Raw genomic sequence first — 24,166 nt, 5'->3', positions numbered from 1 at the left:
GTTATTTGCAGTTAACAATTTTCTTTTTTCTTTATTACAATATTTATGGCAAGACTAGGTATACTGTCCCACTGCTGAGCACGGGCCTCCTCTGCTACTGAGAGGGATTAGGCCTTAGTCCACCACGCTGGCCTAGTGCGGATTGGTAGACTTCACACACCCTTAAAATTCCTATACATAACTTCTCGGGCATGCAGGTTTCCACACGATGTTTTCCTTCACCGTTAAAGCAAGCGACACATATAATTTTAGAAAGTTCAAAGGTGTGTGTCCTTTTGGTTTTGAACATGTGGACTTACCTCTGGGTAGTACGTTCCACAACCAACTAGGCTATCGCCGCTTTTTTTCCGAGATGGTTTGTGATCAGCTAATTTTTCTAGTCTGCTTTGGAGTAGGGCCGACGTGGTTGGTCCACCAATGCCTCCCAATGTGGTAAAATATGCGTAAAGCTCTATAAATGTATTTAATTGCAAAACTAATAATAATAGGAACCAAAATATATTTATAGCAATTAAACCAGCTTTTACATAAAAATATTGCATCCAATTTGTCGGTTCTTTAGATGCTGCCATGTGTCAGACAGACAAATCGATCAAACTTGTAACACCTTTAGTATTTTTATATTCAAAATATTCATTTCAATAACATCTTTATGCCGCAAGTATAAGTTATATTTCGGTATAACATCTTAGTTAGTATAATTATTTTAGCTGGTAATATTTATATCCGCCCTGATAGCGTCCATTGTACATAAGGTTTTAAACCCGTCATAGTGGCCCACGTAAGTGTCTCGTTCCGGGATCAGCCTGTGTATATCCCATTCAAACAGGCTAGCATCATAATATCTACTGATAAGGAATAATCGCCATTCGTCAGTCGACGCTCTATCTGACCCCACTCCACTTACCATCAGACGCAGTAGACTTACTATACCGTGCCCCTTAAGAAAATAGACATTACTTAACATCTGACGAGTGCTGTACTGCACAGTACTCGTGCACCATACACTTCACAGTTCCAAGTTCTGAATAGTATTGGTGTTATTGCGTACAATTTTCACCTACCAACAGGCAAGTAACTTGCTCGTCTAGTCACTCGCCAATGAAACTACTTACCATAGTTCCTGTAATAACTAGACGTGTATAGTAATTTACATACTCATATTAATATGCTGCATAACAAGTGTGAAGTTTAGGGCCGTCGCTAATGGATGTTCCCGCGGGAGGCATACGTCGTGCGGTCGGCAGCGGGCAGCGGGCACCGGTCCACAGGTGCAAGATTGATTGGGGAACATCGCTTCATGCGAATTAATGGCATATTTAGGATATAGGAAGTATCATCTCTGCACATCGAGGAAAAAATAAATTATTATCGATCAATGCCACTATAGTATAAAAAATTGGGCATGTAGACATAAAGTTTGACTCGAATTCATCAAGGCATCATCGTTTTGTCTATTTCTTATACGGAACTATTCTTGAATTTCGGTTAGACTGTTCGATTGTACCTAGTAAACCTAAAGAATATAACTCACAACCCACTACAAGGCACTGCGCTATATTTCACTTCACATTAGAAGTAAAACATCATAATCATCATCTTCAGTCACATGAAGTCTACAGCTGAACATAGACCTACCCTAAGATTCCCAAATAGACGTGTCAAAAGCGACCTGCATCCAGCATGTTGCTGCCAGTAATACCCAAGAATACTGGCTACAATGTCCTTGAAAACGAAACAGAGACTTCACAGCTATGACTGCAGCGACGTGCTTTGATACCCAGACAAATTCGCATACAAGATATCTACCTAATAACTCTAATACTTACATTGTATAAATATTATCGACAGCTGCTTAGTTATTCGAAAGTAGTACCTCTAGCATGAATATTAACGTTAATATTCTTTAAGTAAATCTTTGTATGTAACTTCTTTCTTTTCGCAGAAATATCCATGATTATTAATTATTTTTACGTTTTTCTTTCAACTGCGAGAACTAATCACTAACTAGACGTGAATTTAAATTCTTTACTTGCCAATACTTGTTTAGTTACCCAGATTAAAGGTGAAACAAAATGTATGAAAATGGACCTTGAGGTATCGCCTTAACTAACTCGATTCTTACGACTGCAGAGAAATACTCAAACACTAATTTATTTGATACGAATAGTTGACGCAGTTCTTTATAATTCATGCTAGAGGTACAGTTCCAATCAGGTTACCAAATCTGAATCAGCTATATACCAGTCGTGTAGAACTGTGCAGCGACCAGCCTGCACTCGTATAAATCAGAGGGCCCCGCCTTCATCTAATGGGAATTATAATTGATTCCCTCCCAGCCTAGGCTTATAATGTACCATTTACAAAGGTCCGTAAAAACCACGGGGTTTGAATTAATTGAAAGGTAATTTATGTTTTAATGTTATGCCGTGTTTGTATATCAGCCCTGTGTACAGTCCCACTGTTGGGCATCCGTCTCTACTAACAGGAGATTGATTTCACGTCTATTTCAATGCACATTAATGTTATTTTGGTTTATTGTTTCACTTGGACTCCAAAATGCTAATTAGGAATAAAAATTAATGAATTAAAATGAATCCTTAATTTTAACTTTAGTAGTTACTTACATTATGACTGAAATTGACAGTGCTCTGTTTAGGTTTGTTTAGTCAAAGTTGGAGCTGTAAAAGTAAGTTATTTAGGTAGTTATTGGTCTATCTGGTGTTTATTAAAAGTAACACATGCAACCAATTCGCTCTCATTTATTTGCAATTTTCTAAAAATAATAAAATTTTACGAACTGAGTACCTCTAGTTTTCAGAGCATAAATACGCATACCTATAAAAAACTATAATTTTTTTAACTTATTTTTTGTTCTAATATTTAGTGACAATAGGAATGGCAAAATTCAAAAAACTCGCACGTTATATACATATGTTATAATGGAAATACTTAATGAATAAATTTTAGAACTCTAAAAATGCTCTGAGCTCTACAATATGTAGCGCGACAACTTGAGAGAGACAACAAAAGAAAATTCTGTGACAATGCAGTCACACATTCAACTTCTCTCTATGTTCGTTTGCATTAAAATTAGGATTAAATTCAACGCTTTCAAACCTAATTTTAAGTTTTTTTTAATTATTGTGTGCACTTTATGCATCATAAATTGCACATTATTTGAATTTAGAAGGAACTTCAAAAAACTTCCTTCCATTTTCAAAATTTCGTCGGTCACTGCGTCCTTTGAGGATATTTCGGCGAGGTCGCTGTTGGTGCATTTGTCAAATGTTATTTTTAAATTTGAAATTGGAACATTTCAATCGGCAGCACGGCTAAGGTGACGAGGCGGCCAGCGGGTGCGGGTGCAGGCGAGGGGCGCGCGGGACGGGGGCCGCAGCTCGATCGATGGCGACGTCGTTATTCGGGCGACAGCCTTTGACGACGTCGCGGATGCGATCCGCTTGGGGCGGGCGGTTGTTGCTGTGATAATTCCATAATTAAAAATCTAATTGTGATGGCATTTGAGTGTGACAATTACTGTATTATTTTTATGACCATGTACTATGTGCATGTTGTTTGAATTTTAACTGTTTTGTCAACGCAAAATACTTTTATATGTTCTTATAGACTCAACTTTTTAATATTAATCTTCAAGTATCAAACCTATGGTGTATGTAATATTGTTAATTAATAATTATCTATGTTAACTATATGATGATCCTAATTAATTATGTTCTAACGCAAATCCGACCACTAAAAATATTATTTATTTCTAACTTAGACGTTGATTGCAGTCAATAAATGTCATTTTGTCATGTCGGTTATTGTCATTAATTGCATGATTTAGTGCTGTTTACTGTTACAAATTTAAGTATCCGTTACATTAAACAAACTCCAAAATCATATTTTAATACTCCAATCAAATAAAAATCTATATAAATATATAGTCACAACATAAATCTTCATATTATGTAGTAATGAGCAAATATTTTCCAAGTATTAATATTCATCCTATTTCATACCTGAGGTCGTAATCGTCGGTACCAAGCGGCACCCACCTCGGGTGAGGTCCACGCCTCCGCGGACGCGTGACTGACGGACGTCGTCACACAACCGTATTGCACACACACTAGCCACCGAGTGTGTGGGTAATGGAAGTGTGGATGTGGTCGTGTTAGATTGACGGCTGATGTATTGAGATATTTTATGGGTTCTAGGTGGTAGGTGGTAGGTTGTATATAGCTTATAGTAGATATTTTTTGTTATGATTATAGAGTAGTTATGTTACATTAAGATGTTTAGTAAAATTTTATGTTGCAGTGCGACTTACAAATACGTAGTTAACTATTTCTTGCTCTCGATGTCAGAACTGTATTGCTTTTATATTTATTTTAAGAACGACAGAGATACACAGGTTTTAAAAAAAGAACACAAAAAAATTAAACATATTTAACCAAAACTTACACAAGTATGTATTACTAAAAACATGTGTTATTATTATTGAAATTTGAATTTGGAATGAAAATAAATATAATTTAGCACATGAGGCATCATTTTTCTGCCAGTGGGTTATCGCAGCATTAATAAAGTTGAATGAATTAACATATCACACATTATATAAACTGTGGCCAGGTCTAAATCGATTACATAATAATAACATTATCACCATTGCAATACCAAATATCGGCAGTCTATGGTTTCCGACTCGACTCTTGACGACATCTGAAAATCTTTTGGTATTTGCCCTTGTATTATTACCAATCACAATTACTAAATGTCTTCGTTATTTTATTATCAATTTTGGTGATGGTTTCATTGTTGTTACCTTTTTATTATTTTAAAATGATCATACTTTTTTTTTGACATGGCAGTATAATAAAATAATTTAGTTCAAATTTTATCGGGACTAATGGGATACGTTGCATCTCCAATTGTACATTATCTCTGTCTTATTTTATGTTAACATTGATTGTCTCCAAATCTTCAATTACTGGAGCGGACTTTCATGGTGGGTTTTCACTATGTATACGGACGACAGTGCAAATCTAATTTAGAAATTTTGTAACCAACCTAATAGCAATATCAAGTCAGGTATAAAATGTCTTAAAGCTTTTCACTAACCAAGTGTTAGGCACCGAGGTGTCTAACATTAGTGCGCTGGATTGCGTGAAAATAGAAACCAGTGATTAGATTTAAAAATCAAAGCTTTATTGAATCAGCCAAGTTTACAAAGTAAAACTCGAATAACGCGGCGGCGTTCACACTATCTTGAATTCTTCACTATCTTGAATTCTTCACTATCTTGAGTTTTCCTTTTCCTTTTCTGAACTTGTTGTCTTGTCGGCGATCTCGAACTAACTGCGCTGGTCGGGGTGAATCCGCTCATTTATATCGAGCTCTTGAGTCCCGCACCTCGGAGTCGGAGCGCTGCATGCGTGGGCGCGGCTCGGCCAATCAGAGCGCGCGGGCGGCGCCTTCACGTAGGCGGCGTGTGTGAGCGAGACGGAAGATGTTTCTCTCTCGCTCCGTGTGTGTGTGGTCGAGACGGAAGATGTTTCCCTCTCTCTTGTTTTCTTCGCCTGCGTATATCGGTCACCCTGCATTTTTAATTTTTGCTGAATGTTTTAATCATCCTGCACATCCTCCCGCCGTGTATCGCCTGCTGGGGCGATACATCTCCTGACGGGTGCAGGTCGCTGTTTCGCAGGCCGGCAGGATTACTATGACCTTTTCGTCGGTCTTCGTAGGACTCCGCCTCTCGTTGCGATGTCCACGGTGCGCACGATGCCGTCCGGTCCCGGGTGAGTTGCGATGATCTTGCCTCGTACCCACGCGTTCCTTGGTAAGTTGCCGTCGACGATCCGCACCAGGTCGCCTGTGTGAAGCGTCGGTCCTCTTCCATGTGGCTCCCGCCGGTTTCGCAGCTCCGGTAAATATTCTCTTAGCCATCGCGCCCAGAATTCGTTGGCTAACTGTTGCGCTGCGCGTAGATTGATGTTTGATCCGTAGCCGTAGTCCTCGGAGAATCCCGGTGTGGCGATCGGTCCCTGGCAGCCCAACAAGAAGTGGTTGGGTGTCAGAGCTTCCGGGTCTTCAGGGCTGACCGAGACGTGTGTCAGCGGGCGGCTGTTCACGGTGTTCTCGACCTCGGCGAGCAGTGTGCTGAGTGTTTCTTCTCTTGGGTGCTTTTCTCGTAAGACCACGGTGAGTGCAGTCTTCACGGATCGCACCAGTCTCTCCCAGGCGCCTCCCATGAATGGCGCTCCTGGAGGGATGAAGCGCCACCGTATGGCTCTTCTTGACGCCTCTCGTTCCGCGCCATCCTGCAGCATGTGTCGCAGCTCCTTTTCTGCGCCGTGGAAGTTCGTCGCGTTGTCACTCCATATCTCCGCGGGGCATCCGCGGCGTGCGATCATTCGTCTCAACGCCATGATGGCGGAGTCCGTGCTCAGAGAATGCACGATCTCCAAATGCACTGCTCGAACGGTGAGGCACGTGAAGAGCGCCACGTATCGCTTCTGGTGCGCCCTGCCGACGGTTATTGTCAGCGGGCCGAAGTAGTCGAGACCGGTGTAAGTGAACGGTCTCTGGTGGTGTGCCAATCTGCAGGGCGGCAGGTCTCCGGTGATCGGCTGCGGCGGGTTGACCATCTTCATTCGGCACTTCAGGCATCTTGAGATGATTTCTTTCACCGTGGGTCGCAGTCGTATAACCCAACGGTATTGTCGGCATTGATTTACCGTACTTTCGGTGCCGGCGTGATGCAATAGCTCGTGAATGTGTTTTATCCACAGCATAGTTGCGAGGTGTCCGCCGTCCACTATCGGCGGATTCTTCATATTCTCTGAGACTCCGATGGCGGCGGTGATTCGACTCTTGAGCCTTATGATCCCCTCAGATATGTGAGTGCTGAGGGGATAGAGCCGGCTGTCTCGGGGTAGTTGCGTGCCGTTTGTTAGTGCACGCAACTCGGCTTCGAAGGCTTCTTCTTGCGACGCTCTTATGATTAGCGTTTCGGCGCGATGCTGTAGCTCGGCGGGCAATACCACGAAGTCGCTCCTCTTGCTCACCGCGGGTTTGGGTTGCTTTGCGTCGCTCGCCTTGTTGTTTTTCCAATCCGGATCTTGGCTGGGACGTTTCTTCGTTCTTTTGTAGTGTATTCTCTGCGTCCGCTGGCGTAGTATCTGGATGGCTTGTAGAACTCTTGCTGTCGCTCGCAGATAACGTAGCCACGATGAGAAGCGTTGCACGTCCGGTATGGCATCGCTCAAGTGTTGTTTTTGAGCGATGGCGAATACGGCGTGGCTCCTTTCCTCGCCCGTAGTGTGTGCGGGCTGAGGGTCCTTTTCTATTGGCCAGGCTTCGGGTTTTTCTCGCAGGAAATCTGGACCGTGGAACCAGCGATGCTCGGCGCCGAAGTCTGCTGGCGTGCCGCGTGTTGCGTCGTCGGCCACGTTCCACTTCGTAGGCACCCATCTCCACTCTGGAACTCTGCTGCCCTCTTCAATGGCTGCGATGCGGTGCGCGACGTATGGCTTGAAGGCTCGAGCACCCGTGCGGATCCAGCACAGAGTTGTTCGGCTGTCCGTCCAGAACGTGGTCGAGTCCGGCTTGCGTTGGTGTTCATTTTTCACTGCTATCGCCATCCGTGTCCCGAGAACCGCGGCTTGCAGCTCCATTCGCGGGATCGAAAGAAGCTTGAGTGGTGCCACTTTCGCCTTCGCAGTGAGTAGTGTCACCGCGGTCGTCCCGTCGCTGTCCACGGTGCGCCAGTACAGGACCGCTGCATACGCCGATTCACTGGCGTCTGTGAAGACGTGAAGCTCGAGGCGAGATGCGGTGCTGTAGCTCAGGTAACACCGCGGCAGTGCGATGTTGTTGGCAGCCTTCAATTGTGTCAGCCATCTGCTCCAACTGGCGGCTATGTCTGCGTCGAGTCGGTCGTCCCACGGCGTTCCGCGTCTCCAGACTTCCTGCAGCAGCTGCTTCGGCTTGATTGTCAGCGGAGAGAGAAGTCCTAAGGGATCAAAAACTGACATAACAATCTTTAAAGCTTGACGTTTCGTGGGAACTTCGTCTTGCAGCAGGCTCGGCGGGACGTCGACGAGGCGTAGATCGAAGGCCAGTTGATCTTCTTTTGGACGCCAGATTAACCCGAGGACTCTCTCGTGCTTGTCTTGAATGTTGACTGTTTCGCTGCTTGACTTCTCGCCCAGGGCCTTCAATAGTTCGGGCGAGTTCGAGGCCCATTTCTTGAGTTCGAAGTGGGCTTCGCTGTGGATTCTTCGGACTTGCTTGGCGATTTCCTTAGCCTTTTCTAATGTCTCGAAGCTGTCTATGTAGTCGTCCATATAGTGTTTGTTTCTTATGGCTGCGACCGCCTCCGGACACTCTTCTTTGAACCTCTCGGCGTTGAGGTTCATTACGAATATCGCCGTTGAGGGCGAACTCGAAGCACCAAAGATGAGCGTCTTCATTCTGTATTCTTGCGGAGGCTTGTCGTCTCGTCGGGTGCCTCGCCAGAGATAGCGCAAGGCGTCCCGGTCCTCTTCTCGGAGTTGTATTTGGAGAAACATCTCCGAAATGTCCGCTGTGATCGCGAACGGGTGTTCCCGGAAACGCATAAGTATCCCGGGAAGCGGCTGCAATAAGTCAGGACCTGTGTATAAATAGTCATTTAAAGACACACCTCTGGTCTTTGCAGCCGCGTCGTGCACCACTCGCAGCTTGTCGGGTTTCTTCGCGTTGATCACCGCGAAGTGCGGGAGGTACCACTTCTTCGTCGACGTCGTCGGGACTGCTGGCTCTGCATATCGCTTGCGAATTAGCGCCTCCATCTGCTCCGAGTATCTGCATCTAAGCTGCGGGTCCTTGTCGAGTTTGCGCTCAACGTTGTGCAATCGCTTCAATGTGTTCTGGTAGTTGCACGGCATGTTGACTTCTTCAGACTTCCACAGTAGGCCGGTCTGGTATCTTCCATCGGGCATTCGCGTTGTGTTTCCTTCCAATATTTTCAACGCCTTCTCTTCCATGGTGTTCTGCGGCCTCTTGGGTTGAATGTACATGTTGTCCGTTGTGATGTATTCTTCAACCAACTTCTGCATGTGTTCATCTGCGGCTGCGGTGTAATTGATGAAGTTCACCCGATGTTCGAGGGCTCTCGAACGGCTGCCATGCACTACCCAACCCAACGGGGTTAGTGATGCTACGGGTTGGTTTCTCTTACCCTTCTTGGTTCTTGTTGCCAACAGCAGATGCCAATTGTCTTGCCCGATGAGGATGCGAGGGCGAACTTCCCGAGGGTCGAGATGCGCGACGAATTCGTCCAGGTGTCGACAGTCTCGAACAGCTTCTCGGGATATCTTCTGTGTGGCGAGCTTCAAGTCGTTCACGGTGTGCGCGTCGATCTGTTGGGTGCGGAGGTTCTCACCTTGTCCTCTGATCTTGAACGACACTCGGCGTGATCCGGCGTTGTTCCTGGTCGTCCCGTCGTACGTGCATATGTGCAGCGGCTCCTCCGGTCCGTCGATCCCGATGCTCTTCGCGAGGTCGTCGTCTACCAGGGAGACTGTGGATCCGTCGTCGAGGAGCGCGAAAGTGTCGACTGCTTTTCTCGGGCCGAAGATGCGTACGGGAGCTATCTTGAGGAAGGACACTCGCGGCACCCACGCAGAGTTGACTTGCTCGTTGTTGTGCTGCTCTTCACTTTTCGACTCGACGGGCTTGTGTGTCGAGTGAAGCATGCGATGATGATAGCGCTCGCACCCGTCGATGTCACATTGCTTCGATTTGCACCTGTGCTGCTTGTTCCGACGTCTCAGGCATCGGAAGCACAGGTTGCGCTTCTTTGCTTCATCCCATCTAGTGTTGACGTCGGCGTTGGCGAATCTTGTGCAGTCGGCGATTGTGTGGCCCTGTCGCGCACACAGACTGCACATTGCTTCGTCCGTTCTTTCGGTAGCGGCGTGTACCCGCTGTTGTCGTCGCTGCATTCCGTCACTGTTCTTGCTCGGAGTGCGGTCGACGATCGTCTCGGCGGCGGCGAACGGACTGCAGAATTCGGCCTCCCGCATCACGAAGTTGTTGAACTTCACGAGGTCCGGTAGTCCGGCTAGTTGCGATGCGGCGTACTCGTACCATTGCCTCTTGAGCGTAGGCGTGAGCTTCTCTGTTAAACCTTTAGTCAACTCTGGATTGTACATATAAAAGGTGCAATTGAGCGCTTGTAAAGTCCCGACGATATTCTGTATTCTAGTGGCGAAGGTGCATAAGTCGCGCGGTGACTCGGTGAGTCTCGGCAGCGCGCGCAATTTGTCCATCTCCACCATGGCAATGGACTCGGGTCGACCGAAGCGAGTCTCTAGTGTCTTCATGACCCCGGCCGGGTCTGCATTCGTGATCAATAGGCCTTGCACTGCGTCCTTCGCTATCCCACGGAGGCTGCGGCGTAGTCGGGACATATTCTCGACCTCCGTGAAGTGATGGGACGTCTCACAATACGCGGCACGAAAGGTTAACCACTCTTGATGTGCACCATTAAATATGGGTAACTCGACATACCTCAGTGGTTGCTTATAATTTGCGGCCTGCACTGCCTGCGTAATCGCCGAAGCTAACTCCTGCAGCTCCGTTTTCACTGCTCCTTGTTGAGTGTTCGCTGAGTTGACTGCGGGCTCCTTCACGCAGCTCACGTTCGGTTTTGAGACGTCGGTGTTGGCAGGAAACTGTCTCGACACCTCCTTGCTGTTGTGCCAGGCGGCGATCACTGGCGGCGGCTGTGCGAAGTAGTTGCGAGGCTGCCACGATGCGGCAGCGATCGATGGCTGCAACTGTTGCCAGGGCGCGGCGGCGGTCACTGGCTCGAAGGCTTGCGCAGCGGCGGCTGGCTGCCAGGACGCGGCGGCAGTCGCTGGCACGAAGGCTGGCGCAGCGGTGGCGGGTTGCCGGGACACGGCGGCGGTCGCCGGCAACGGCTGCGTAGCTCCGGGGCGCTGAGACGGCGGGTGTGCGGCAGTGACTCCCGCCGGTGCAGGCGCCGAGGCGCGCCAGGACACGGCTGCGGTCGCTGGCACGTTCTCTTCAGTCGGCGGTTGGTGTTGGCTCTCTCGAAGCCAACTGTCGACACGCCGAGATTGCTCGGCCTCCGCAACGCTGATGACAGAGTCGACGTCGTCTTCGTCGCTGTCGGCGGCTTCAATTTCAGCCAGCTTTGCGGCGGCGAGCTCCAATCTCAGCCGGGCGAGTTCAGTCTTGGCTTGGGCGACACGATGAGCTTTGGAAGATCGCTTCGTTGTGGAAGCTGGCTTGCTTCCGGTCGGCGGTTGCGGGGGCTTCGCTGTGGCGGCTTGCTGCTCCTCCACGGCGACACCGGCGACGGTCGGCTGCGATGATCCTTCCGTGATTTCAGTCACGGACGTCTGCGTGGCCTCCGTCGTTGTCCCCGTTGCGCTGGTAGTGTCGGTCGTCGTAGCCGGCGTACCAGTCGCGACTGCCGAAGCGGCCTGGCGACCTACTGATCTAGTCACTGGCATTCTAATCACGATAATCCGGCTCGAAGGACCAGAATGTTAGGCACCGAGGTGTCTAACATTAGTGCGCTGGATTGCGTGAAAATAGAAACCAGTGATTAGATTTAAAAATCAAAGCTTTATTGAATCAGCCAAGTTTACAAAGTAAAACTCGAATAACGCGGCGGCGTTCACACTATCTTGAATTCTTCACTATCTTGAATTCTTCACTATCTTGAGTTTTCCTTTTCCTTTTCTGAACTTGTTGTCTTGTCGGCGATCTCGAACTAACTGCGCTGGTCGGGGTGAATCCGCTCATTTATATCGAGCTCTTGAGTCCCGCACCTCGGAGTCGGAGCGCTGCATGCGTGGGCGCGGCTCGGCCAATCAGAGCGCGCGGGCGGCGCCTTCACGTAGGCGGCGTGTGTGAGCGAGACGGAAGATGTTTCTCTCTCGCTCCGTGTGTGTGTGGTCGAGACGGAAGATGTTTCCCTCTCTCTTGTTTTCTTCGCCTGCGTATATCGGTCACCCTGCATTTTTAATTTTTGCTGAATGTTTTAATCATCCTGCACACCAAGTATTATAAGATACAATGGGTTACCGGTATGTTTAAAGAAATATGCTACTAACATTTCACTGCAAATATCGTACAAGCGCTTTTTATCCGCGAAGGGGTAACCACAGGCGTATTACCACCATCTTCGTCTTCTTCTTCAAGTGCCTCTTCATTGTTGAACGTTGGCCGTGAGCATCTTGTATTCTCTTGTCATTGGCCAGGCGGAAGAGATGTTCAACAGAGGTAACAGTTCCACTTCCTTACCACCATACTGTAAAAAATAGCATATTCGCAATTATGAATAACAATCAGTACACGTCGTTACGTGTACTGACACAGTAACAATTAAAAGCCACGGTAATGACAATGACTTTAACGAGGTCCGGGTGACGTGCTATTTGTCAGTCATTTGTCAGTGACAATGGTGTCAGGCGGCGCGGGCGCGACTGACGCGCGTCACTGCGGATCTTACCCCTTGAACTCGATTAGGTTTCATCAACTGTTGATCTGATAAGTGACTGCCATGGACACCTGCAATCGCATCTATGCCTTTGAGATTAGGGATGGTATGTTGGTATGTGTTGGACTGACAATCCTAACGGACATTTATTTGTCGGTTAGCTTTGAAAAATGCCCATACTCCCATCTTCTCCTGGAATATATTACCAACCCACACCACCACAATACAGTCGATATTTATAAATATTCACTCGGAATGATTATGTCACATTAGTAACATCAGGTAACTAAATTGCACAATATTATTCAGTAAAGGAAAATATAAACATGTAACAAATATGTCTTCTTTTTAAATCTCAATTATTACGGGTACCTACAATATAAATAATTCAAAAATAGGTAATATGGTTACTTTGTCCTTCGTTCCCTGAATATGTAAAGTTTGATAGCTTCAATCAGGACAGTATCAGTAACGCGTCGAGAAGTCAATGGTAAGCTCTGGCAGACAGGTGACTGCCGAATTATTAATGACCGTTTGATTCACACGATGTCTTTGGACCCCACCCCTCGCACCCCCCCGCCCCCGAGCGTAACAGGTATCCGGCCTCTCCGAAGATAATTAAAAATCGTTTCATTCGTACGATCATCGTGTCACTTGAGTTGCTTCGGAGAATTTATTGCAATTATAGTTTTTAAGAATTTTTCATGATTGCTTTAGGTATAATATTAGCAGTGAATCGCTGTACTGGCTTAGTGATGGGACTATGTATCATGAAGTTTTTATTCGATTTACAAGTCGAACCAAAAATGCGTCTACTGATTTTCTCGGGATTGCTGCTAAATGCTGATAGATTTGCTCAAGTGTAATATCTAGTTCTTCAGTGACAACTGCATTACTGTGCTAGCACTATTTTGTAATTTAAAATTTTCGGTGGTTTTGTTACCATTAAGTTATATAGCCAAAAAACTTTTACCCCCTTTAATTCCTAGATATTGCAGTTATGCATTTTCACTCTCAAAAGCTTCCCTTGCCCTTATATGCAACAAGGTCTGTATCTATTCCGAACATTTTAATTCCGAAGATCGGGTAAATGCTGGTAATTAGTAATAACACATGCTCTGACCACCTGTTGCTATATCTCGCATCTTAATTACTTCAGCATAACTTAATACTACATTGACTTATTGTTGAATAAATAACAATTGTCTATGTACAACCGTTCTCATGTTTATTACTGTTATTAAATGTAATTGTCGTCATTAGCACCTAACATAACGCCTTTTTAGAGACAAAGGCGTAAGTCGTAGAAATTTGCTGGAGTAACGAACCCTATCTGTTGTAGTAAGAAAGTGTAATTTTTTTCCTGGTCAAAATTGTATTGGACTATACCTCACCGGGCTAGTGTAGTGTGTCTGCTGTCCTATATTAAAACCCTCTACATGACTAATTGACTTATCATTTCGTAGAACTAACTACCGAGTCAGCCTAAAGTAAAATGGCATCGTGTTGTGACGTCATACTGATTTATGAGTAGTGCTAGTGACGCTCCAACAATGCGAATACTTTTCACAACTCAATCGTATGCTAAACACTAGCCGAGTTCCGCCGTAATCAGCTTAAAGGACCCTGCACATTTGTAAAGATAACTCTATTGCCGTCAATTAGATTTCAATTTAAAAATACGTGTTCAATTTCATATATCATGTAGGTATCTATATATATTATGTAAAATAAGTGAAAGGGATGGTTTTCAAATGTACATCAGATTAGAACCTCAGATAGATTAGAATCTTGGTAGATGTGAACAGCCCGGAAATATACATGAGATGATAACGCGCAGCGGATTTCCTGCCTGTAGGAAAAATACCGTTAATTAATGATTTCATCATACACGAAAACAGAACTACATTTTCATTTTGTATACAAACTGTGTTCCATAAAAAATTGACTTAGTTAGGCATAATAAATAGCTTTACAAATACATGTTTGTAAAAATCTTCACGATAACTTATTTCCACATTCAACTATGTTATCAATTATCTTCTATACTTATAATAAATCTGTAGAGAGGTCAATTCTGTACATGAAATATATTTCAAAAATAACTATCAGGGGGTGATTAGGGATCGATACTGATGCCAAAAATGCAATTAGTAAAATTTTTGTCTGTCTGTCTGTCTGTCTGTCTGTCTGTCTGTCTGTATAACCGTTATAGAAACAAAAACTACTCGACGGATTTTAACGAAACTTGGTACAATTATTTTTCATACTCCTGTGCTGGTTATAGTATACTTTTCATCACGCTACAATTAATAGGAGCAGAGCAGTGAAGGGAAATGTTGGGAAAACGGGAGAAGTTACTCCATTTTTTAAGCTTCCGTCGCGTGTGCAACCTTAATGGTTAAAGCTACATAAAAAATCATGTATGACGGAAATGTTCTCCTTAAAATTATGTAAAAAATATCCCACGACAGCATATGTCTATCTTTTATGGTTGACTCACAATGACACGTGTAAATCTCGATAGCTTAGCAGTTCGAAGCTTTCTCATTATATTTGTTTACTAATCTTAGGAACTACCGGTCCAAACTGAAAAATTCTTTTTGCGTTGGATAGCCCTTTGTTCGTGGAGTGCTCTAAGTTATATATCATCACGCTATGACCAATAGGAGCGGAGCAGTAATGGCTAATCTTAGGAACTACCAGTTTGAACTGAAAAATTCGTTTTGTGTTGGATAGCCCTTTATTTGTGGGGTGCTATAGGCTGTATATCATCACGCTATGACCAATAGGAGCGGAGCAGTAATGAAACATGTTACAAATACAGGGACAATTTATTAGTTTTGAGAGCTTCCGTTGCGTGCGCTGCGTAAACGGTTAAAGTTATGCAACAATGATGTATGACGGGATTATTCCTCTTAAAAAGTTCTAAAAAAATATATTATAAAAACAAAAGTCCCCCGCTGCATCCGTTTGCCTGAACGTCTTAAACTCAAAAACTACCCAACGTATTAAGATAAAATTTGGTATGGAGACAGTTTGAAACCCTGGGAAGAACATAGGCTCCCGGGAAACTACTACTTTTATAATGGAAAACTTTAGCCTGAAAAACTTTATAACGCGGGCGGAGCCGCGAGCAAAAGCTAGTATTTAATATGACTTGTTATTTTCAGCGATTAAATTCCCGCAACGTTTTCCCTCTGCATTGAATATGCCACTTTACCGCGCATACATAATCGATGATCGAAACTATTCCGTTAAATAATCCGCATTCGATGTGTATTTATTGGCACAGTTAACTGTGACGGCGCGTCGTCAGTTAATGTTCGCACACCACGCGATGCCGCGACCCGCCGCGTTCTCAACTCCTGTGTAATCGACCCTTTAGAACTTTAGTAATTATCATGTAACTTGGATTATTCTTAATGCAAGAGGCTCCATTGCACCTGATGACATGTGCAGTGGAGTCCGTAGATAATGTCGAAGAAAATTAAAACCGTTACTTTTATAATGATATAAGGAATCATTGAATTCATTAAGTAATACAATATGGTCTTATTTTTCTGAAAAAATATGCTACTGACTTAACACACGCCAATTGTAGCATAAAATTACCAAGATCTACAGAAAGTCCTATAGCGACATAGATTTTTTTTCATTAACACAATAAAATCTACTTAATCCTGCCACATTCTTGCATAATTATTATCATATCTGTGAATTATAGTCTTCTGTTTCCTTAGTTTTAGATGCTGTCGCCACGAGAGGACGATGATGACGACAATCATCTCTGCATCAAATGCAACGCCACCATCATCGGCTTGGACAACTACATCAAACACCGGAGCCAGAGATGTGGCAAACTGAAGAACGACGTGGCAAAACCTGGCCTGGCCCCCATAGATCCTCTCGAACCCACCTACAGCCTCGGAGCTGATGTATTCTTTCAATCTTTGGAACTCCAGAGCAGTGTTAAGAAGACTTCCTTGGCACGACTCACCCCACCAATTACTTTATCAAAAGCCAGCGATAGAAAGAGTTTGATAGTAGCATCTACTTCGGGAGATATTCCTCGAATGAGTCCTCTAGAAACCAATCTAAGAGGAGAAGACTGGATAGGGGGACACAGTTTGAGGATCGGAAGCAACGTCGACAATCAAACTAAACTTATTAATGCCGTTGCCAGTATCAGTGGTAATGTCAAAAAAGATATTCCCTCGACATATACTATGTGCTATGAGGATAGCGAAGAGTCGGAGGTATCTGAAGAAGATGACGAAGAGGACCATACTTCCGAAGGAAAGTGGAAACCACCTCCGAATTATACGGGGGGTAAATGGAGACCAGCATCTCCTGAACACGAGGACTGGGATATGAATGATCAAGAACATACGGGAGAAATCATTCCCGATGGTAATGATAGGGATGACGACTACGATGCGCCTCCTCCAGGGCATACCAAAGGAAAATGGGTTCCAGGTGCCAACGAGAAGACTCAAATCATGCAACCAATTATACAGAGTAAAGGATCGGTACAGTATTGGTGTGGACCTTGTAATAGAAGACTGGGCTCAAGAGCGATTTATGACAAACATCTACGCTCAAGTTTACATCTGAAAAAGGTACTACCTGAACATGAATTGGAATTTTCTGGGCATCTAGAACCTTTGAACCTTGAAAAACGCTTGCCACGTCCATCCAGATTTATCAACGATGCTAGCTTTTCGCAAGTACAAAGAAAACGCAAAAAATCTAACTCGAAATTGCAATTAAAAATTGAAAAGAAAAAACGAAAGCGAAAGCCAAATTACGTGCACTGTGGAGGCTGCAAGTCGAGAGTCAAACAACATCTAATGGGCAAGCATCTCATATCTCATTACCACTTTCGCAAAGCGCGAGAAACTAACAGTTCCGTTTACCAACAACTGATTCTGGACAATATTGACGCTATAGTCCACCAATCGCCTTTCCAGTGCAGCCCTTGCAAGTTCTACACTAACTGGCTTTCCAACTTCATGCAGCATTGGTTCTCGGAAGCACACGAAGAGAGAATGTCTATGATGGAAGGCAGATTTTGGTGTTCCTTTTGCAAATTCGAGTGTGACTCGTCCCAAGAGATGCTAAAACACATATCCAGCTCTGATCATAGCGAAGTTATCGCTGTTATCAACAGATCAATGCCTATAATTATCAGAAAGAAGACGATAATCAAATGCCACTCATGTCTAAAAGAATTCAGATATAATATAGAAATGAAGAAACACAGCGAAAGAACTGGACATCCGCTGGCTTTAACAGGAACAGATGATTATCAGGAGCTTCATAAATGTCAACTTTGTACTGCGAAGTTCAAATCATCGTTGACGTTAGCAGCTCATTTAAAATCTAAGCATAAACAAAGAGCTTACTTCTGTCTTGTTTGCGAAAAGAACTTCAATTCTTCGGAAGAAGCGAAGCATCACCGGCAAACTTCGGAGCATAGAATTAAAAGAAAGGAGACTATGAAAGAGCACGGAGAATTGTCCAAAGACCTGACTAAAAAGTGTCCGTATTGCATAGACAATGTTATACTAAAAAATATTCTGGTTTTAAAAGAACATATTCGTGCTGTTCACCCTGATATTAAAAAGAAGTAAGTAGTCAGATTAGATTTTTAGTTTTATTGTAATTTGTATATTTTTCTCAAGCTAAAATATTATTTCAGGTGCCCAAAATGTGGTATGGCTTTCATCTTGTCCCAAGAAGTGACCCGCCACATCAGGTCCAACGCCTGCCAGTTTCTACCTTCCACCTCAAACGCCTTAATCTACTGGAACTGCAGCCAATGCCTCTTCACCACCGATTCTCAAGCTGAATGTTTCTTCCACGAAGTTCTACACTCAGAACCTATTCGTACCACTGCCAATATTGGAGAAGGTGTAAAACCTCTCGTCAAGTACATGTGTCCACTTTGCCCAAAAAGTTTTAAGAAGGCATCTCTACGGCAACATCTTCGGCAGCATACATTTGAAAGGCCGTTTGTTTGTGGGACTTGTAGCGCTAACTTCACACGGCAAACAAGCCTGGCCAACCATAGAAAGAATGAGCACAGTGGAAGAGTGAAGCTGCCGACGTTGGCGCCTTCGATGGACAGAATGCAGGCTCCAAACGTGGACTGGGAATGTGGCAAGTGTTGCAAGAAGTTTTCTAGCAGGTTAGTACTTTTTTGTACCAATATCTGCTAAAAGAATATTTGCTATCAAAACGGTTGTGTGTTGGCAATGGAAGTTGGATGTTTTTTGTAATATAAAATACATTTTAAAAAATTCTGCTGATTACTGGTTTAAATCACTAATTTTAAAAAATACACCAATACGAAAGCAATAATTTTTATAATTTAATTTATATATAAACTAAATTAAGTTTAACAGACTGACGACATATTTTACACAACGTCATTCACTTTGATCTTAAGAATTTATTTTGTATGGAGGGGAAAAGACACCAATCTCGACTCTGGTGGTCTGCCTTTGTGTTCAATGTAGACTTGTTGATAGATCTTAATATTTAGCAAAAGGGATGCAAGAGAGAACTGTGTCGTCTGATGGAAATTGTTAATCATCGCTGCCCATAAACATGATGCTAGAAATCGTTACCTTAAGAAGTTTTTATGGAAAAAGAAAGAATATGAAAAATGTAAAGAACGGTTTTAGTTCAACTGTTTACAACAAAATACAAATAAAAACCTCTCTTAACAAAATATTCCCGGTGTATCCTAAATATCTCACTTATCCACACCATAAACAATCTCGGAAGCAAGAACAAAACGCACTGACAGAAATAGCCTCGACATAGCCCGTCACGTTGGTCAGCGCACGCGCAGCGGATGCGACGCGTGTCACACGTCGCCACAACTCCTTCACAAATACCGACAGCCGCGTAATTTGACAGCAGCGCTTTGATTGTGCACTCGGTGTTGCCAGCGATGACATTTTTATACCATAAAGTAATAAATTTGGCGGCCGGATGCGTCGTATTTTCAACGCCGCGGATCAAAACGAAGATAGTTTCGGTTTATCGTTCTCACGTGTTAGGTATGCGTTGTCAGTGTTTGATTGTCGTGAATCGTGTTTGGTTGACAGTTCGTATTTGTGGCTGAATGTACTGCCGCAAAAGCGTTCGTGGTATTTTTTTATACGAGCTGGTCTTTCGGCAGTTTGTGTGCGCCACGACTGTGAATTTACAGCAATAACATCGTAATTCGTATAGCATTTAAGTTGTATAGTACTGCATGGTTACACGCTATTTTTATCAGCCAACATCCATAATAAACTTTATCGAATTTCGTTTAAACTTATGATTATAAAATATTGTGTCTTTATACCCAGCCATTAAAATACAATATTAAATTAATCTAAAATAAAGATCGGTTTTGCACTATTCATACTTAAACTGGCCACTGCACCCAATCGAACTTATTATTTTAAGTCTTATCTCAATTACAATAAAAATCTAATTATTTCTTGTATAAATTAAAATGACTACGTATGCTTACAGTTCACAGCGCTTTCTAATCTTTAATCTAATTAGATGCAGATGTTACAAATGTTAAATAAACTTCTTTTTTAACAGCTCTCATTATTTCCACGTTTCACATGCCGCGAATAACAAATACAAAGTGAGGTTAAGTGTGGAATTTATTTGAAATAAAACAAATATATTTAATTGAATATGTTATTAATAGTTCTTAAACTTGGAATGGATCCTTCCAATGTGTTAAAATGATAGCCAAGCCATATTTATAACTTCTAATAAATTGTTACGACAATTTCTTTTATTGCGAGTTCCTGTCACGATACAATGTAAGAGCACTATCATATTCCATTTCAAAAGTCATTAAAACTGCAATTACTGGTCAACGTGTGATTAACATCTTAAGATAACGTCACTACGACAAATCACAACCTCCATTCCACACAAAAATGCATAATTTATCATACAATCCCGAGAACCGGGAAATCGAACGATCTTAACCGCCCGAACTCTTGCGGGAGCTGAAACATTTCGCGTGAATCAACTCCGCGCCGCCATTACCGGCCAACTTCCAACATATCTAGACAATTGCACATCTAGGAGCCATTGGGGGGCGCCTAACACCGCTGATGATCTAACTTGTGTAATATCTTACGTGTTATTGCGACGTCTTGCATTAATGCAGCTGCGGTAAAGCCCAGTGTTGCCAGCTTCGATCTACCGATTTGGTACGTAATTAATTTTACTGTTTTTTGTTGTTATGAAGAATTTAGTAGGACGAAATAGTTCATAATTTTTCTAGTGGTGACGCACTTGCACACACACCAACCTATGCCATATATATAAATAAAAAAATATTTATCGAATTTGTATTAATTTTAATAGTGCGACATTAAGACCAAACTAGGCAGGCCGACATAACCGCGACAACCTAGATATCGCTGATATTTTTACTAAGGCATCACCGTATAAGGAATATTTAGTTACAACAAATTCTCACACACGTAAATCTAACAGTTAACACGTCTCGTAGAATCCTTTAACTGGGCGTCTCATTAAGGCGGGCCGGTGTTTATCTGCATTCACTGCGTCCCTGTCCACCGTCCACTCGGCCTGGCGTGAACATAACTTACTGACAACCCTGTTTAATTATTTCAATCGCGTCTTGTGTTGGCTTAGCCTGAGTTCCAATGATCGTGTGTGTTTGAAATGGTTAAGCTAAAGATAAGATGTACTTGTAATAAGACATGAAACTGTTTTAGATCTAAAATGAAGTTTTTGTTTATTACTCAATCTTGCTAACCGAACCAATGTGTAAGTAGCTCCCATATTTATATCTGTTTTGATTTTTATAACCCGAAAACATACATAAAAATGGCCAAAGAACTGCTTTATTTTTATCAAAAAACCAACATTAATTTGTCGACCTTCTACAACAAAACAATGTTTAATAACAAATACACAAATATAGCTGCTGTTAGAAACCAAACGCGACAGTATTAAGATTTCTCCACAGATCATAAATTGCGGAGTCGTAAAGTTCGATGGTAGATTTCAAACGGTTCCCAGTAACTGAGTGTTGAAATCGATTCATGGCTACACACTACCGGATTAGAATATTGACTGTCTTATTCCAGTATTTTGCAAAATAATTGTTCCTTTAGATATGACAAGGTGAAGGAAAAGAAATATTTTTATGCTCTTTATATTATATTTTAGAACTTGTTAATATAATTTGTGAGGTTATTCATATCAAGGATCGTTTGTGAAAAATTTCGTAGTACATGTTAATTAATTAGCTTGAATGGTCCATAAACAATAGCAACGTCACGCACATTTTTGAAACGCATGGCATTGCCTTGCGCTCTAATCTAAGACAAGATATTTTATACCCCCTGGTATTGCAAATGTTCATGGTCGTTGGTCATCACTGACTATCAGATGAACCATATGCTCGTTTGCTCCCTATATCATAAAAAAAAATCTCAAATGATTAGTTGTCTTTTAAACAGAATGTTTTATATATTTATTTAAGAATTTCACAAAGTAACAGTTATTAACTAACGAACGTGAAGTTATACTAAAGTTGAAGAATTTGTTTACTGCTGCTTGGCATAAGAAATAGACAACCAGACCAGACCAGGTACAATTTATAAATACTGTTGGGGACTAACGTTGTGAAAAAAGTATGTCTTGACTCAAACAATCACATAGTGAAATTTTTTATTGTTTACATATTATTAATAAATTGTGTAAAAGAAACATACGCAGAAGAACGAAGTCAAGCTTAAAATTAGTTGTTGAAATTATTTCTAGTCAACTTTACGCATATTTCAGTTCAATATTACCTATATAATTAATTTATTATAACAATATTTCAAATTTCAGATCGGCCTTGTCGCGTCACGTGGCCGGTAACTGCACGGGCGCGGCGACCAATCAAGTGCAACGCTGTCCACACGACCAGTGCAACTATGTCGCGACCACTGCCACTCAGCTCGCGAGGTATGAAAGTGCTGGATTTATGATGGACATTGTATAGCTTCTTGTCTAGCAGGTTTCCTGGCCTATATCCAATCACAATAAAAAAATGTGTTTCAGCGCCATCTACCGTGTTTGTGACGAAACATTTTATACTCATGTTTGGTTCCAAAACTAAAATTATTTTAATTGTATGAATAGATGTCGCATAACACAATTTAATAATGAATATTTTTTAAAACGAAAGATGGCGTTACTGACTTCTACTGCATATTATTTGACGAACAAAATAGAATTGATCATAACATTAAATATTCAACATTATGCAATCTACGACAATACTAATAAATTAAAATATTGCTTTCAGACATCGGCGTTCCCACGGCGAACGTATAAAACACCATGAATGTAATTTGTGTACATTTAAAACGGACCAGGCAAGCCATATGAAAAGGCATATGCTTTGTCACAAAGGAATTAAACCGTACGGCTGCCCTTATTGCCAGTTTACATGTGGTAGTTTGGTTAGTATTTAAACAAATTTTACTTTTAATGCCTTTTCGTTGTAATAGATGGCGTTAGATGTTTCAATTCCTGGCTATTAATATGCCTTAAAACAATAACGAAATTGATTTAATGTTATACTTGTTTTATAGAAGTATAAATTATAATTTTGTCTACAGGAAAATCTTCGTAAGCATGTACTACGTAGTGGACGACACAGTGGCCTATATCTGTACACTTGTCACCATTGCCAATATTCCACAAACATGGCGACAAAGCTACGATCCCATCTCACTACGATGCATGGAGATAAATACAATGCAAAAACAGCTATCGAAGCAGTCAAAACTCATCTAATGATCAACAGTGAGGCGCAAAGGCTGGAGGAGAATTATAACTAATTATGTTTACTATGTTTTAAGTTTTTTGCGTACCTTCCAAATATTATAAGTGTAAAGTAATTTTTTTAAATAAATTCATTTTCAATAAATATTTTGCTTTGATTGATATTGTTATTACTTATAATAATATAACTCATGTCTCATATAAATGAGTTTGTCAAAACCTCATAATGCTAAAAATATCATAAAACTAACTCAATGTCGCTAGAACGTAAATTCAAACGTCAAAGTCAGTTTGACAGTACGCACAGGCCGTTTGCACGCTCGCAAAAAATAGACGAGGCGCCATAGTGAGCTCGTTTAGACGTTGGTTCTGTGACGTGCGATTACGTTTAACCGAAATAAATTCGATCGAAACCGTCTTGTGGAACGCGACAATAACAGACAAGTCTATTTAATTACACATTACGTGTATACTACGTTACGTAATATTATTATCGAGTGTGTATTTATTGTCATTTTTATCGTTAAGTACCGAAGTGCGGAAATTTAAATTATTTTGAAATAATGAATGTTCCTCTTCACTTGGTGAGCTGAAATCGATTGAAATTCATAATGTCTTTGAAGGTGAGTACACTGGTTTTGTATGCGACACACACAACCTTGCTTTGACTTTCAATATAGGTATTTTGCGTGGGTAGTTTTTGCACACGAGACATCCCTTCGCGAGGGGTGTATTTGTTGACGTGTGTATTAATCTACGGCTTCTGTTACTTTTACGTAGATCGGCGTGTTATTTTTA

The 24,166-nt window shown here is 42.4% G+C and overlaps 3 protein-coding genes across 3 annotated transcripts in view; 2 read left to right on the top strand and 1 right to left on the bottom strand.

Annotated features, from left to right (window-relative positions):
- The window catches only part of LOC115452491 (zinc finger protein Xfin), a 41,314-nt gene extending 17,849 nt beyond the window's left edge, over window positions 1-23,465 (top strand). Inside the window, exons 2-6 of the mRNA XM_030181036.2 lie at window positions 16,270-18,158; window positions 18,231-18,719; window positions 22,427-22,543; window positions 22,887-23,043; window positions 23,203-23,465. Of these exons, the coding sequence (XP_030036896.2) occupies window positions 16,276-18,158; window positions 18,231-18,719; window positions 22,427-22,543; window positions 22,887-23,043; window positions 23,203-23,424 (2,868 nt within the window). The 5' untranslated portion in view covers window positions 16,270-16,275 and the 3' untranslated portion in view covers window positions 23,425-23,465. The remainder of the gene's footprint in view (window positions 1-16,269; window positions 18,159-18,230; window positions 18,720-22,426; window positions 22,544-22,886; window positions 23,044-23,202) is intronic.
- LOC115449888 lies at window positions 3,336-11,534 on the bottom strand. Its single transcript, XM_037439569.1, has 2 exons — window positions 5,731-11,534; window positions 3,336-3,483 (listed from the first exon to the last, which is right to left on the bottom strand). The coding sequence occupies exons 1-2, from the start codon at window positions 11,532-11,534 to the stop codon at window positions 3,336-3,338; spliced, it is 5,952 nt and encodes a 1,983-aa protein (XP_037295466.1).
- A 205-nt stretch (window positions 23,466-23,670) lies between the features above and the next one.
- LOC115452490 (ankyrin repeat domain-containing protein 29) overlaps window positions 23,671-24,166 on the top strand; it is a 50,407-nt gene continuing 49,911 nt past the window's right edge. Inside the window, exon 1 of the mRNA XM_037439524.1 lies at window positions 23,671-23,991. Coding sequence (XP_037295421.1) covers window positions 23,980-23,991 — 12 coding nt within the window. The 5' untranslated portion in view covers window positions 23,671-23,979. The remainder of the gene's footprint in view (window positions 23,992-24,166) is intronic.

The sequence above is a fragment of the Manduca sexta genome, chromosome 17 (genome assembly GCF_014839805.1).
Source record: "Manduca sexta isolate Smith_Timp_Sample1 chromosome 17, JHU_Msex_v1.0, whole genome shotgun sequence".
NCBI lineage: Eukaryota > Metazoa > Arthropoda > Insecta > Lepidoptera > Sphingidae > Manduca > Manduca sexta.
This window is presented reverse-complemented; position numbering and strand designations above follow the sequence as displayed.

Coding starts and splice junctions, on each gene's coding strand:
- LOC115449888 (XM_037439569.1), bottom strand. CDS start 11,534: ATGCCAGTGACTAGATCAGTAGGTCGCCAGGCCGCTTCGGCAGTCGCG. Junction 3,484..5,730: donor CTACGAAGACCGACGAAAAG/GTCATAGTAATC, acceptor GAATTATCACAG/CAACAACCGCCCGCCCCAAG.